Source organism: Vidua macroura, chromosome 9, assembly GCF_024509145.1.
Source record: "Vidua macroura isolate BioBank_ID:100142 chromosome 9, ASM2450914v1, whole genome shotgun sequence".
Classification (NCBI taxonomy): Eukaryota; Metazoa; Chordata; class Aves; order Passeriformes; family Viduidae; genus Vidua; species Vidua macroura.
In genome coordinates this window covers 3,444,384-3,459,371 of record NC_071579.1, presented here as the reverse complement: position 1 = coordinate 3,459,371, position 14,988 = coordinate 3,444,384, and the positions used below count along the sequence as shown (strand labels likewise).

At 39.7% G+C, this 14,988-nt stretch overlaps 1 protein-coding gene across 17 annotated transcripts in view; it reads left to right on the top strand.

The window, feature by feature from the left end:
* The window catches only part of CEP350 (centrosomal protein 350), a 76,685-nt gene that overhangs the window by 29,852 nt on the left and 31,845 nt on the right, over positions 1 to 14,988 (top strand). For 13 of the 17 annotated variants that reach the window (XR_008438259.1, XR_008438256.1, XR_008438257.1 and 10 more), the window contains exons 15-27: positions 264 to 453; positions 1,754 to 1,974; positions 2,090 to 2,253; positions 2,911 to 3,021; positions 3,319 to 3,450; positions 4,886 to 5,064; positions 5,440 to 5,559; positions 6,005 to 6,171; positions 6,652 to 6,848; positions 7,554 to 7,738; positions 8,657 to 8,744; positions 9,085 to 9,231; positions 10,031 to 10,188. Coding sequence is in view for 11 of the 17 variants with exons in the window: in XM_053984509.1 (XP_053840484.1) it covers positions 264 to 453; positions 1,754 to 1,974; positions 2,090 to 2,253; positions 2,911 to 3,021; positions 3,319 to 3,450; positions 4,886 to 5,064; positions 5,440 to 5,559; positions 6,005 to 6,171; positions 6,652 to 6,848; positions 7,554 to 7,738; positions 8,657 to 8,744; positions 9,085 to 9,231; positions 10,031 to 10,188 (2,059 nt within the window). In the remaining 6 variants the exon portion in view is untranslated. The remainder of the gene's footprint in view (positions 1 to 263; positions 454 to 1,753; positions 1,975 to 2,089; positions 2,254 to 2,910; positions 3,022 to 3,318; positions 3,451 to 4,885; positions 5,065 to 5,439; positions 5,560 to 6,004; positions 6,172 to 6,651; positions 6,849 to 7,553; positions 7,739 to 8,656; positions 8,745 to 9,084; positions 9,232 to 10,030; positions 10,189 to 14,988) is intronic. The other 4 variants (XM_053984508.1, XM_053984507.1, XM_053984505.1 and 1 more) reach the window with 3 other exon arrangements.

The window sequence follows — 14,988 nt, the reverse complement described above, 5'->3', positions numbered from 1 at the left end:
AGTAGTAAAGAATCAAATATGTATTTTCCATATTTAAACTGATAGTGTGCTGAAATGAAAGCTGAGTGACAGTTTTGGCAGTGAACACAATATATAGAAGAGACCTTCATTGCCAGTTCTACATTTCTTGCTTGTTGGATCTATAGACTTCTAACTCAAAGGCTTTTTTTATCAGGGAAAAACTTCTCAATTCATTGTTTTGGGGCTTGTGATGGTAAGGTATTCACATGTAGAATCAAACTTTTGACACTGTTGCTTCTTAGGGTTGGATGCTTTCAATGGAAGCTCTCACCACTTCTCTGTGGAAGAAGATAAAATACTGTCTGAATTAGAGAGGGGATCCCAACAGGCTAAGAAATCCTTATTGAGTAGCAGAATTTCTAATAAAGAGCATGAGCAGAACCCAGATACAGACAGCACACTGGAAAACTTGTCTGGACACTCCCTGATGAGGTAACAGGAATGTTATGAGACTTTATGCAAATATATTGATGCTTGGTAATGTTACTGGCTGTGTCTTTGGATATGCAAAAGGGAAGTAACTGAAATGGCCCAATGTTAGTAGGATGTGCATGCAGAAAACATTTCTTCCCTGTATTTTAAAATGAAACCTGGTGTCCTGTCATGTTCCCTACCCTAAGCATTGAAATACAGTTTTTGTTTCCTTCTTCTAGAAAAGGTCAGTTAGAAATGTGTCAAGGTTTATTCAACCTGTGCAGTCACCTTTCTTTTTTCAGTAGATACACAGACAATTTTGGCTGTACTTGTGTTCAGCTAATACTCACAAAGCCTACCCAGCTCTGTGAGTCAATGCCTTTTGAGAGATGAACCCATCCTTGGAAAAGAGTGCATTAAAAAAAGAAAGAAACATATGTTTTTGGTTGCAACATCTTTTTGTCTAGCCCAATGAAGGTGGTTATGAAACACTCAGTTTTCACTGCACTTTTTTCTAAAAAGCATCAAGCAATATGAGTGATCTCTCATTCTGTGTTGGTTTAGAGCAATTCTGAGGTATTGGCTTCTATTGGTGACTGTTGATGACATCTAGGTTTGGGTTTGAAAGGTCTTTTGACCTCCTAAGACGTGCCAAGTAAAGCAGAATGTCTTACCAAAGGATTTAAACAGCCACTGTTAATCCTCTTCAGCCTAATAAAATTGGAATAGTAAATTTAAGAAGCATCTGTATCATTTTCTCTGTTTAAAAAAGAACTGTCTTTTTCTCAAAAAGTGTTACCATAGTATCTTAAGGATTGTTCAAGTCAAGTTTTGGTCTCCATTGCATTTTAGGAGAGAGCTCAAGACTCAGGGCAGTGGCTTGTTACAATCAGTTGCATCCATGTGCTGATAGTAAATTGTTCACTTTTTAAAAATACACGTGCACATGATTGCATCCTGACTTTCTCATGCCAGGCTCCTAACAGGAGGCACTGAAACTGCTTGTCTGGTCATGTAGAACATGAAGATACTGTGTTAATTTAAAAAAAAAAAATTGTGTATGTGCTAACTAGGCTTAATAATTGGGGAAAAATAGGGTGCTCTAGAAATTTAGCTCTGAACTGGGATTTAGGGACAAAACCCATCTCATGAAGCCATTTCCTGAAGACAGACTGGGCCTTTGCAAACTGAACAGACTGTGCCCTTTGCATGGATCTGTTTGTGTGTAGAAATGGAAGAACAAGGTTATTCCTTTATTTTATCAAATGGCTGGACTAAGAGAATTTTTGACTCCTTTTGGTTTTTGTTTCACTGTCAGTTTCTCAGACAAGGGAAGACCACAGAAGACACCAACTTCTTCCCCATCTTCTGGCTCCCAAAAAATGTTGCAGTTGGATTCTGTAGGCAACACAGCAGAAACAGTCAAGTCACCTTCTGGCTTTTCTGGAGGTACAGCCCCAGGGCTGAAGCCAAACGTGGCCTTCCCTGACGTGGGCCTGGGAACCAGCAGGACTGCAGCAGGAGCAGCCTCAGCAAGCGGTGAGTGTTTGTAAAAACCATGCTGATGCCAGAGCAGCTCTACAGCGTTTTTCCTTGTGTTTTTGGTGTGGGACAGTGAGGTCTGTGAGGGTGAGCAGTGTTTGTTGTCCTGCAGGGTGCATGCGCTTCTCCCCCGCAGGGCTGCAGCACCGTCTGTCAGCAGAGCTGAACTACCTGAGCGCTATCGAGGAGTCCGTGCGGCAGCTCTCGGATCTTGAGCGGGTACGAGGCATTTCCCTCGCCCAACAGGAGAGTGTTTCTTTGGCTCAGATTCTCAAGGTAGTGGAGAAATACTTCTTTGTCTTAACCTCTCTCTTTTTTTCTTTTATTGTTTGTTTGCAAAAACAATTAATCAAGTTAGGGCAAGTTAAGCTTTTGTTAGCAGTGCAGAGAAATTGTAATGGGCATGAGGTGACATCTCTGATAATGGCCATTTTTTAGGATGCATGTCTGTTATCTTTCTTATTTTAAGTTGACACCAAGGAAGTAGATACTCTGGAATGTGTCATTAATATACTCTTAGGTGCAATCACTGTTTTGGTTGTGTTCCTCAGATAAAAGCATGATTGTTTACTGGGATTGATGTTGAGTTCCAATGCCATGCAGTGTAGTTGTTTGGGCTGGATGATTTGTTTTATTCCAGAAAAACAATATTTTTGGCTGAAGTTTCCTTATGTTGACAAGATTGTTTATTCTAGTTTGTTGAATTAATTGATCTCCTGAATTCCTTTCTGCACTGTGGTGGAAGAGTATGGGGAATGTGCATTGCCTCAAAAAGGAAGAGGGTCAGTGGGTTGAAAATTCTGTTTCAAGCAGAAGAGACACCCCCAGCAGAGTAGATCGAGATCTTTAAGAAGGTAGTTGCAACCAGTGGCTAAGCAAATCACATCATTATGTTTAAATTGCATGGTTAAAACTTGTTTTCCTGATCTGTAGGCACAACAGCAGCGCCATGAACAGGACTTGGCTCTTTGGAAAATCAAGGCTGAACAAGAAACTTTAGAAAGTCAGAGACAACTGGAAGAGGCAAAGCAGAAGGCAGCTCAGGTAAGGCTGCCCTTCAAAAATATAGAGTGTGTAAGAGGCAAAATGTTTTAAGTAAATCCATGCTTACAAGTATTCTTAATTTGAACCTGTGAACCTATGAAAGTACCAAAAGGGTTTAATACAGCTAAAATAAACTCTCAAGGGCCTGTTTCAAACTTTTTTCTGCCAGATTTTGAGAAATAAATCCGTAGTTACTATAGCCAGACCATTTTGAAGAACTGAACTGGCTGTTCTATGTCTTCAGTTATGTTCTATGTCTTCAGTCTTCTATATCTTCAGTTCTATGATTCTGCATAGGTCCATACAGAATCACTGCAGCAGCTGGTCCAGTCACGGCAGGAGGCTGGGCAGGAGCCGCCGTGCATGGCTGCAGCCAAGCAGGCAGAACCTGCACTGCTCTCTATAGATGCAACTCACCAGCTCCGTGAGGTGAGGCCCCAGGGAGAGAGAAAAGCCATTTTACTACTGTGAATACTTTTTTGCCTTTTAAGTTATTTTCTGTTTGGTGTCATTCTTGGTACAACTTCTTCACTTCCATAATGTGACAAATGATAGGACTTCAAAGGAGCTGCTCTGGCATCATTACTTAGGAGTCAATCAGCAGCCTTAAATCCCTGTTCCATATTCTTATGATCTTCCAGTTAATGAACTGTTAAGAAGTTTGTTCTCCCAGGACAGATTGATGACAGTGAACACAGCATCTTCAGTTTGTAAGAGCTCCTCTCCATCAAGAATTGATCCTGTATCTGTTTCATGTGCAAATTAAATTAGAAAAGCAGAGAATTGCAATTTTGCTTACTGCTGAAAGTAGAACAACAGCAAATAAAATTAAAAAAAAAGGAGAAGGGAGAATCTTCAGCAAAGCTCTTGACTTGGTACAGAGTTAGAAGTTTCCTTGTTTTGAATCTCTTTGTTCTTCTTGTGCTATACAGAATATTTATTAGTTTTCAGGTTTTTATATCACTTCATCAGTTTTTATACTTCTTGTTTCCAGTATGTAGCAGCTGCTTCAAACATGAATAAGGAACACAGTAACCAAGAAATGCTCTTAGTCCATCACAGTTTAGAAGTCACAGTGACTGTGGGTCAATATTATGGGATGGAGTGCAAAAGGCTGATGAGTGTGAACAGAATTGTTTCTTCACAGCTCATGCACATGTTGGTGCTCACTAAGGCTGGTTTTATGATGAGTAATGGAATTGTAGGATAATACTGATGTACTTGCTCTGGGCTCTGCCAAATGTATGAAGTTTAAATAATTTTTGAGTAGACAAGAATGGGTTAAAGGAGCAGAAAAGCTCGGACACCTCAAATACATGCAGTGTATTGGTCATTGAGAGTAGGTAGTGAAGTCTTGGATAAAGACAAGGAAACATTTGTAGTTTTTAGAGCTGAAGTGGGTGAAAGCCAGTTAAGAAATAATGGAGACAAAACAGAGAAGACAGCTTTTATTTGGTGTAGGGTTTTAATCTCTTCAAGTTTTGATTGAAGTTTGAAGTCTGAGCATAAGAGGTGCTCGTGGAGAGGATGATGGGGATGACCTGGTCACTGATGCTGGGTCAGCAGAGTAGTTTTTCCATCTCTGTTCACAAGTGACTCCAGGTACTCAGTTGAGCAGCCATTTCTTTTAGCTGCAATGCAGCAGTGGAAACACCTGTCACCAACGTGCTGGGAATATTTTTGAATGTACACTGTAATTTATTATGTGTAAAGGAATTGAGTGTGGAGGAATATGTATTCACAGAGCAGTATGCCCCTTTACCACCAGAAGTGATATGTTGTTACAAACCATTGTAACCCCATGTGTTACACAGTTGTTACAAATCACTGAATTGCCTGCCAGAATGATTATTTTCTCTTCCAGAAGCATTTTGAGGCTGATAAGCTCACTGTATTCCCATGTTTTTGCTGTACTCAGATGACAGAGTTAGCACGGGACACTGTCAGTGCCCCAGCTGCTCCAGTCTCCACCTTGTTTGACCACCAGCGGCAGCACCATTCAGAGTTCATGAAGCAGCTGAGGGCCCGAGCTGATACAAACAGGTTTGCCTTAATGTTTCACATCTTGGGAGTGGGGAAGTAAGATTTGTTAGGTTTTGCTTCCCCTATTCTTGCAGAAAATGTTAAGATGTCATAATGAGTATTTAAGATGAGCTTGGATTCTATCTTTATGCCCTTAGTAGTGTACATACAACAAATGTGACATTAACTGGTTCTGTGAAACTCTACATAAAAAGAGTAGAAAAAGATAATCTAAATGTTTTGTGGGATGATTTAACCTAGTTTAAGCTTTAGGAAATCTTTTAGCATAAATTTTAGCTATTATTACTTCTAGTAAACTGACGAAAGCTCATGAAAACTGTATTACTCCTATGTTTAAGACAATGCAGATTTATTCCAAATGCTTCTCATTTCCAGGAAATGTGAGTCTGGTGCCATATCACAAGGTAAAGAGGAGACAGGTGACTCAAAACAGACATACTCACCAATGTTTGATAGTTACTCTGAGTCCTCAAGATCAAAGGTTCATGATCAGAGGTAAGAAGCTTTTTGTATCCTCTTCACTTACCTGATCTAGTTAGGTCCCATGAAGTTTCTCACAGCCCTTCTCTGATCTTGAACTGAAAAAACATTGTCCTCTGTAGTTCTCCTAACTTCTAAAACAGAATTTGTGACTTACTCAATCTTCTAAAATCTGAAAGAAGATTTGTTTGCATTTGTTTATCATTACTACTCACTGCCAGGTAAAGGATGTGCATACCTTCAGACCACATGTATTTTAAGCTAGAATAAAACCACCAATCAGTAGTTTGATGAAACTTGGAATTTTAAAGTAGCCAAACTGCATTTTAAAACCAAAACCAAACCCTCTGCATGTTGTTTGTTGTTGTGACGTTAATCATGGTGTGTACAGTAGTAATGTAATGTAAGTATTTTGAAATGTGCAAAGTATTTTTAAAAAAATAATCTCTGGATAACACAGTAGTACCAGCAGCCGCCAGGAGAGCCCTTCAGTTCCATCTTCTAAGGAGAATGAGAAAAAGCTTTCCCGTCGTGAGAAGACAGCCAGCAGTATCGAAGAGCAGGCTCAGACTGCTGCAGATGATTCCTTGCCCAGTGACAGTGTTTTGTCCCTGCCAGATGAAAAAGGTTGGCTCTGTTGCTGGTGTGTGATGGATCTGAAGGTGATGAGGGGGGAGGGAGGGAGGGTGGTGCTGTTTCAGAATGAATTTCTGAAATAAATGATGGAAAGTGTGTGAAGAAAGATGAGACCCAGGTGAATTGTAGTCTCTGAAGAGGTAACAGAATGGCACAGTGAGATGGGAACTTTTGAGATTCTGCTGTGTTAGCTTAGCCACATGCTCACATGCTGAACCTGCAGGCACAACACCAAATGTTTCAGCAACTCCAGATGTGTTTATACCTGTGTACACAAATCTGTTAGGTCTCTCAAAGCTGGATAACATATGTCTTCTAACTCAAAATCACTCTTTCCTAAACACCCATTTTTCTACATTAGTTACCTCCCTGTCTTTCTGACCCCACTAACATTAGTGAGATGAGACAGACTAAAATTGCATTCATGGTGCAAAACTGAGTAGAAAGCAGCTTCCCTGATTTCTCCCTCAGATTCTGCTTCTGTTGCAACAGAGTATTCCCTGAAATTTGATGAGTCCATGACAGAGGATGAGATTGAAGAAAAATCTTTTCGGTCTTTGCTGCCCTCTGAGAGTCATCGCAGAAATAATCTGGAGAAGAAGCGGGGCAGTCGTGATGATTCTGATGAGGAAATGTCCCCAGACAAAACAGCTCTGTCATCTATCAAGGTAGATGAGGCAACCATATTTAAGTTAAATTAAATTAACTGATCTCTGGAATGTGTTTTCTCTTGAGACTCCAAACACAGCTGGATAAAACATCCCAAAGCAAGCAGTGCCATGTAAAGGCCACTTGTCCTTGTCTCCTTGGCAGCCTGTTTGCTTGCAGTCATTTGAGAAGCAAATTTCCACTCGTGCATGTATTTGAGTATGATGAAAATGTACTTAGACATGGTTAAGCTGATAAGCTTTGAGTGAGCTGTTTTTAGCTGTGTTTGCAGGGTTGAGGGTTCTTTTCCTCCTTGTGGTTCTCTGAGCATCTCAAAACAGAGAGCTGTGTGAATCATGCTGTATGTCACTGCTGTACAAGTGTGATGACTTATGAAACAATCCATCCAGGCCTCTTCCTTGTGGCTTAGGAGGAGTGGCTTTTTGAGGCAGGTTTTATAAGTGGATTAAGTCCTCCAACTATGCTAACACACAGCTAGGAAATACAAGATGATGCTTCATCTCTCTGGCCAGAGTGGGGACCTCCCAAAACTGTCACACAGGGCAAAAATAGCTGGACTGCACAAAGCTCATGGAAAAAACAGCTTCCCTTCCTGCATCTATTTTTGTCTATCTGTGTATATGCACACACAGACATGCACTTTACAACTGAAAAAAAGCCATGGCATTTCTGTGCTTTTGTGCCAACTTTATCTTTCCTTCTAGGAGCTAAGCATGCCATTTTCAGCGGGGCAAGACAGTTTCTCTAAGTTTACCATGGAGATGGTAAGACAGTACATGAAAGAGGAGGAAATGCGAGCAGCTCATCAGTCCTCGCTCCTCCGGCTCCGGGAGAAGGCTCTCAAAGAGAAGACCAAGGCTGAGCTGGCATGGCTGGAACACCAGAAAAAGTAAGGCAGGTCTTAATATACATAACTGCTGACTGACCATTTCCTTCAACTTTTCAAGGTTTTGTTTCCACCTTACTGCTCCCTTATTAAAGTATTAATGGTTGAACTAATCTTCTGACATCAGTATTCTGTACAGTTGCTACTGAGACTTGGAAAGAACAGGACTCAATTTAGAAATGTGCTTTGATATTTACATTGAATGGGGTTTGATTAAGAATTTCACTGAAACAGTAGAAGAGCAGATGTGTGTTGTCAGTTGGAGAAGGTAGGTGCCAACCATTCCTCTACACATAATAATTCAGGAAGATATAAAACTGTCAAAGAGTTTGACCATTCTTTGCTTGATGTGTATCTGAAGTCATTTTAGTTGACTCAGGCCACGTTTTGTGAATCTGGATACACGATGTACTTAGTGATTTGTTTCCAATCTAAGATATGCTTTGTCCTGAAGTCCACTTGGAAGTACTCACTGATACTAGTAAACAGCAGTGGCCAGATTTAATCAGTAATTTTCTCTGCATGAGAGTACCATTGTTCAGCAGACATTTTCTTACAATTTCTTGTAATTGTGGATTTGACAAAGGATTATTAGGTAGTGAGCCAAGTGTGCTTCCTTTTGTGTTTCTCAAATAGTGAATGTGCTACCTCTGCAGAGCTTCTGCCCATTCTTGTGTGATCTCCTATTACCTGCACTGGCCTTTTTACTGTGCCTATCTGACTAAATGCTGCAAAATATTCCATCATAGAGCGTGCCAAGGATTAAGTTACATAGCCTTCTGTAGAATAGGAAAAATAAGCTTCTTTTTTTTTTTTCACTTGGCCTGTTGTGCACTTTTTTAATATTACTTTATTATTATTTATTATTATAAAGTAATCTTATTACTTTATTTATACTTTTTTCTTTCAATCTGTTTGCAGGCATTTGCGAGACAAGGGAGAGGATGATAAGATGCCTCCTATTCGAAAGAGGCAGCGTGGTCTGCTGCTGAGATTACAGCAGGAAAAGGTAAGGGATGCCCTCTAGGAAAGTCCTGTTGAAAGACGTGTACCCATTAAAGGTTTCAGACACTGTAAATATAAGAATGGATAACCAGCAGTATTTCTTACTGTAAGTTTTATTTGCATTTCAGTCATATTCAGTATGCTGTTCTCTATCTGTAATCTCATGATTGAGACTCTGAAGTATTAATTGATCTCCAGTTCTTTGCTACTCAAGTTCAGCCTAGTTCCTTCCTCGTGTAACTGCAGCCACATCAAACCCACAGGAAGGGCACTGTGGCAGTTTTGAGTGTGTTCTTGAGAGAAGTCTGTCAGTGTTCTCATGCTGAACCTTTTACACCTAAAAGGCAGAAATTAAACGTCTCCAGGAGGCGAACAAGGCTGCTCGGAAGGAGAGGCAGCTCATCCTTAAACAGCAGGCAGAAATCGAGCGAATCCGTCAGACTACGATGAAACTGCAGGAAAAACTGAAATCTGCAGGAGAAAACAAGCTGGTGAGTGTTCAGCACAGAAACTGGTGTCTTCCTTCCCTCTTCACCATGCAGCTTCAGTGTTTATAGGCATGGAAGGCTACTAGATTGGCCCTGTCACTTGGAAGTTTTGTCTGCCTGAAGTGATCTCGCCCCTTTATCTCAGCAAATTATGTTTAATGTCTTTAGACCATCATTTAAGGAAATGCCTTTGGAGAAGTTAAAAAATGTTTTAAATGCACAGTAGATGTGTTTGTTCATTCTCACACTGAACTAATGACTTTGGGAATGTGAGTTTTTTGATGCTTAGATCTCTCAGGCTTTAATTTTTGTTTGATTATTTGTCATGCCCAAAGTACTAAATATAAGCACTAAGCCAAAGACTTCCTGCTGTGTGTGTTAGGGTAATTATGCTAAGTTTCTTGCCTCTACTTGCCTCCTTATTTGAGAAGACACAAGTTTAATAGTAGTACTGTAGAAAAGATTGATTTCCTGTTTGGGTAACTGAATTCTGGTGGTTTGTTGCTTTGGGGGGCTGTTTGTTTTGTTTTGGTTTTGGTTTTCTGGGGTTTTTTGGGGTTTTTTTGTTCTGGATACAGTTAGGGGAAAACTTAAATTATGGATAGAAAGGATGTGCTAAAAGCTGTGTATCAAACAAAAACGAGGTTATGAAGTTAAATCTGCAAGTGGACAGACTTACCTGAAGCAGTATTTCATGCAGTGTAGAGATTACAAGCTAAATTAACACAAATTAACACCATTTATAAAGGATTTTGGAATAGTCTTTTAATGGGTTGTTTTTATTTTAACCCTTTAATTGCAGGAGCTTCCCAGTGAGGATGACATCAAGCAGAGCAATGGTTCCAGCCCACTTCCAACTGGGGCAGAAACACGCAGCCCTTCCCCAATCTCCATCTCCAGCAGTGAGACCAGCAGCATTATGCAGAAACTTAAAAAAATGCGCAGCAGAATGGATGAAAAGTAACTATATCTTTTTTTTTTCTTTTAATAAAGTGTGCTATTTTAATGGAACAAGTTGGTTTGTCCCACATCTGCACTAAAAATGGACATCAGAAATATCGGTGGTGTTGATATCACACTTTGATCTGAATTGCCTGAAAAACAGCTGATTGGAAGCATGAATAAAACTATATTAATCTTTGAACATAATAATTTAAAGGCTACAGTTCTTGCATGATTCAAACATTATGGTAGACCACGTGGTCGGGGTTTTATTGAAGAAGATTTGGTTTAATATTTTTTGTACTTGACTGAGGTGGTAAAAGCACATCAACTTAACAAATGTTGATATTTGTAGGTACAAGGAATATGGACAGGTTGTGGCTTCACAGCACATCCTGTCAGAGTTTCTCTTGCAATGAGAGGCCTGAAGTCAAATGGTCAAAATGGTGCCTGTATTTTGTATCTCCCCTTTAACCTTAAAGAGTAAAAATATATAGGGAGTGAGACTCTAGAATTACAGTGGCAATTTTTATTTGAGTTGAAATGTAAGTTGTAACAGCCATTATCTTATGCAAAAACTAGTAACTGAGTCTCAGATCTGGCTCACAGAAAGACACTGAGGTTGTCAGGTATGTGAGTTCTATCTAATTATCCAGCTGCTGAATTTTAATTCTGATTGCATTAAAATCACCTAGGATGAACTCTTTAAATATTTTCTTTATTAGTGGAGGTGATATGTATGTGACTGAGAATATATGTGGTTTACAGTTTGGAAGAATGTTGAAAATGTTTGTTAGGTTCCAGAGGAAATAACAAAATCTGTGTGCAGTTCCTATGTCTGAAAACCTAAAATTAATCTCCTGATTTTGCCTATGAAGATGTTTTAGCTAAAAAATAGTTTCTGCATCCTTTCAGTGTAGCAATTACTTTGTGTGCAGGAAACATCCCAAACACTTTACCTGCTTGTGCTCATTAATTTGAAGCCCTAAATTCTTATTTGAGACTAATTCATTGAAAGTCTGGCTTCTGCCAGTTGCCACAAGAAACAGTCTTTGCTTAAACAATTCTTTTGAGCTTAGAACCAAGACAGTCACTGCGCTTCAGTCCGTGTGGGTGATCTCTGGAATGTGTTTTCTCTTGAGACTCCAAACACAGCTGGATAAAACATCCCAAAGCAAGCAGTGCCATGTGAAGGCCACTTGTCCTTGTCTCCTTGGCAGCCTGTTTGCTTGCAATCATTTGAGAAGCACCTTTCCCACCCGTGCATGTATTTGAGTATGATGAAAATAAAACCCAAGAGCAGTTAGGGAGGCTTTGGTGTGAGTAGGAAAAACTCAAAAAACGTGTTGTAGTTTCATGGCCTTTGTGTCTAGCCTGAGTTGATTGCTGTTTTATTCTGACTCCTCTGGTGGCATCTGATAGACTGAACAGCCAAAATCACCGATGATTAAAAGTTTCTGATGTGTCATATTTCTAAAACTAAATTCCTGGGATTCCAAATTGTATGAAAACCACCCCATCATCATAGTGGCAAATTCTCAAAGTATCTTTGAGGCTGGTAAACTACTTAAGATGGGGACTTGAAAAGCATGTGTTCTGTAGGCCATGCTGACTTCTAGGGTTTCAAGAAACTATTTTTTTTTCTTCTAATCTTATTTTTTTGTTAAAAGAGGGTCTTTATCTGATTTTTTCCCCACAAACAAATTCAACAAATTTCAAATGGTTATAAAAAACAATCTGCAGCTTACAAATTTTGAGATACAGTATTAATACTAAAAGAGATGACAAATACTTGTATATTCAAGACTTCCTTTGCTACTTTTTATCAGCTACTGACTTTGCCAATATTGTTCTTGAAATCTCATTTCTTCAAAGTACATTCATTTCTAAGCCACACTTAAAATGGCATAAAGACATATATTACAAGGGATAGTAGCAGATAAAAAGTATGTCCTACCTTTAAAGATATTTTAGTCATTATTTGATTATTATTTTATGTAGCTGGAAATATTACTCACCTGGAGAATACTTTTCAAAAGCTGGATACCAAGATTTGAGATGGAACAATTACTTTTAGGCAGAACAAGTGGAAATTGTGTGTGATTTGTGTGGTCATGCATTTTTTTGTTTTGTGGTTTTAAAAGTCTTGGATTGTTGTATATGCTCGAAGGAGGAAATATTTTGTGTAAGCATAAATAATTCTCTAAAACTTGATTTCCCTCTTGTACAGTTTTTGCACACCTTTGGCAGGTGTTTTGGTAGTGATAGCCGTGCTTATTGCTTGAAAAACTGTGCTGACTTGGTATCTTTTTTTTAATCTCTTGATTTGTAAAGCACAAAAATGGCAGTAAGATGTTTGGTTTGGGGGGTAATGATATCAAGCTGCCATTTGAGGGGAAATCAGGGTGGGAAATACGGCTCAAGGGAAGAAGCTGGATGATAAATACAAGGGAACTAGAGGAAGGAGTTGGGAAAGCCTGCTATGCTGGATTTGCTGTACTCCACAGCAAGCTGGAAATCCTTTGGCTTCCTTACTTAGGAGGCAGCTTTAATATTTGTCTTGTGCTAAAAGGGGAATGAATAAATAGTTGTTTTCATTTTAACTGATTAGTCTGTGCAGCCTGCATGTGAACAGGAGCATGCTCTGTCAAAGAGAATTTACGACTTTCCCCTGGCTTTCCTTGCATATGCAGCATTAATGATAATCTGCAATAACAAATTAAATGCTTATTTTCATGTGCTTTTCCTTGGTGTGCTTCTTAGCTTGCATTGTAGTTGATAGAGCGAAATGGAGCATGGTATTTTTCTATAAATTTGATAATTCATTAGGAATTAGCTTAAAATGGTAATACTTTTAAGAAATACCATTTTAAGCAGAGCTGTAAGTTATGTAGATTAAAAAAAAAAAACAATAGGTATTATCTTTCTGCAGTTAGTACTTCAAATGAAATATATGAGTATTCTGAGATCAAGTCTGTACTTTGTTGCAAAAAAATCCCAGTTAGCAGCTATAATGTGAATGGCAGGTATATCTGGAACTGTCCATGTTTTAAAAGTAAACTGTTTAATCTCTTTTTTCTTTGCTCTTTCACTGGTGCTTACCTTACTGTAGAAATAATTCTATTGAGGTTTCACCAAGTGAAGAAAATGTGTTTAAGGTTTCAGACCAGCAAATTGTTGATATTGCACAACCAGCATGCTCTTTAATACCAATAAACACACTCTCTTGAGAGACTAGCATGAGAAGGGTTAGGCTGAGGTATGTTAACTGGTGCCTGTGGAAATCTGCATCAAAGTAATAAAACTCTCCAAAATTTAAAGAAAAACACAGCAGTGTGAAAGTAGCTTGTCTTTCATTAACAGAAAACCAAGTGTTTTAATTGTATGTTCTATAACCTTCTGCATAACAGTGTATAGTTTTTGTACTGCAGATGTTGGGTATTAACTATACAATGTTAAATGCAATTGATTTTAAGGTTCTTTGCCAGATGCTATCCTTTTCTCATTCTTTCTGCTTTAATTGCTATCTTAGTTTTAAACTCTCCCTCCTTATTTTGTAGACACTGCTCTCCTGTTCACTACTTCTTCTCTGTCTTTACGTCTCACCACTGGGCCTCTCTCAGTGTCTGTTTTCCCAACCTCCACCCCAAATTCCAGCTGTATATCTACAACCAATTGGTCAGGTAACTGTATATTTCTCCAGTGATAGACTCTTTGATAGAGCATGCTCTGTTCAGTCCTAGAAATTCCAGAGGTTCTTCAGCAGTGGACATGGTTGACACTTGCAAATCTGTTTGCAGATCTTTATCAATGACATAGACAGGGGGATCACTCCACCCTCAGCGCCAAGCTGAGCAGTGCAGTTGATTTGCTGGAGGGAAGGAGTGCCATCCAGAGGGACCTGGACAAGCTTGAGGAGTGGGCCAGTGTGACTCTCATGAAGGTCCACAAGGCCAAGTGCAAGGCCCTGCACCTGGGTCAGGACAATCCTTGCTATCAGTTCAGTCTGGGGAGTGACTGCATTGAGAACAGTTCTTCAGAGAAGGGCTTGGAGATGCTGATGGACCAAAAAATTTGGTATGACTCTGCAGTGTGCACTTGCAGCCCAGAAAACCAGCTCAATTTTGGGCTGCATGGAAAAACAGCAGGTCAGGGGAGGTGGTTCTACCCCTCTACTCCACTCTGGTGAGACTCCACCTGCAGTCCAGTGTCCAGCTCTGGGGTCCCCAGTGTGAGAAGGACATGAACCTTTAGGAGCAGGTCCAGAGGAAGCCACAAAAAAATGAAAGAGAGGAAACACCTTTCCTATGAAGAAAGGCTGAGAAAGTTGGGCTTGTTCAGTCTGGAGAAGAGAAGACTCCAGGGAGACCTTATTGTGCCTTTTCAGCATATACAGTGAGGTTATAAGAAAAATGGAGAGAGACTTACCGGGGCCTGTAGTGACAGGGCAAGGGGTAATGGTTTTAGGCTGAGAGAGGCTAGATCTAGATTAAGTATGAGGAAGAAGTTCTTTGCTGTGAGGTTGGTGAAGCACTGGCACAAGTTGCCCAGAGGAGCAACCTGTTCCATCCCTGAAAGTGTTCAGGTCAGAAGGGGCTTTGAGCAACCTGGTCTAGCAAAAGGAGTCCCTGCCTATGGTAGAGGGGTGAATCTAGGTGATCTTTAATGTCCCTTCTAACCCAAACCATTCCAGGATTCTAATTTCTTACTCCTGCTATGTTCTGAGTGGCAAACAGACAGTTCACTTTGCTCCCACTGTCTGGTTACTACTGCAGAATATCTGCTGAAACCTCATAGTTTGGGCTTACAGTCAATATA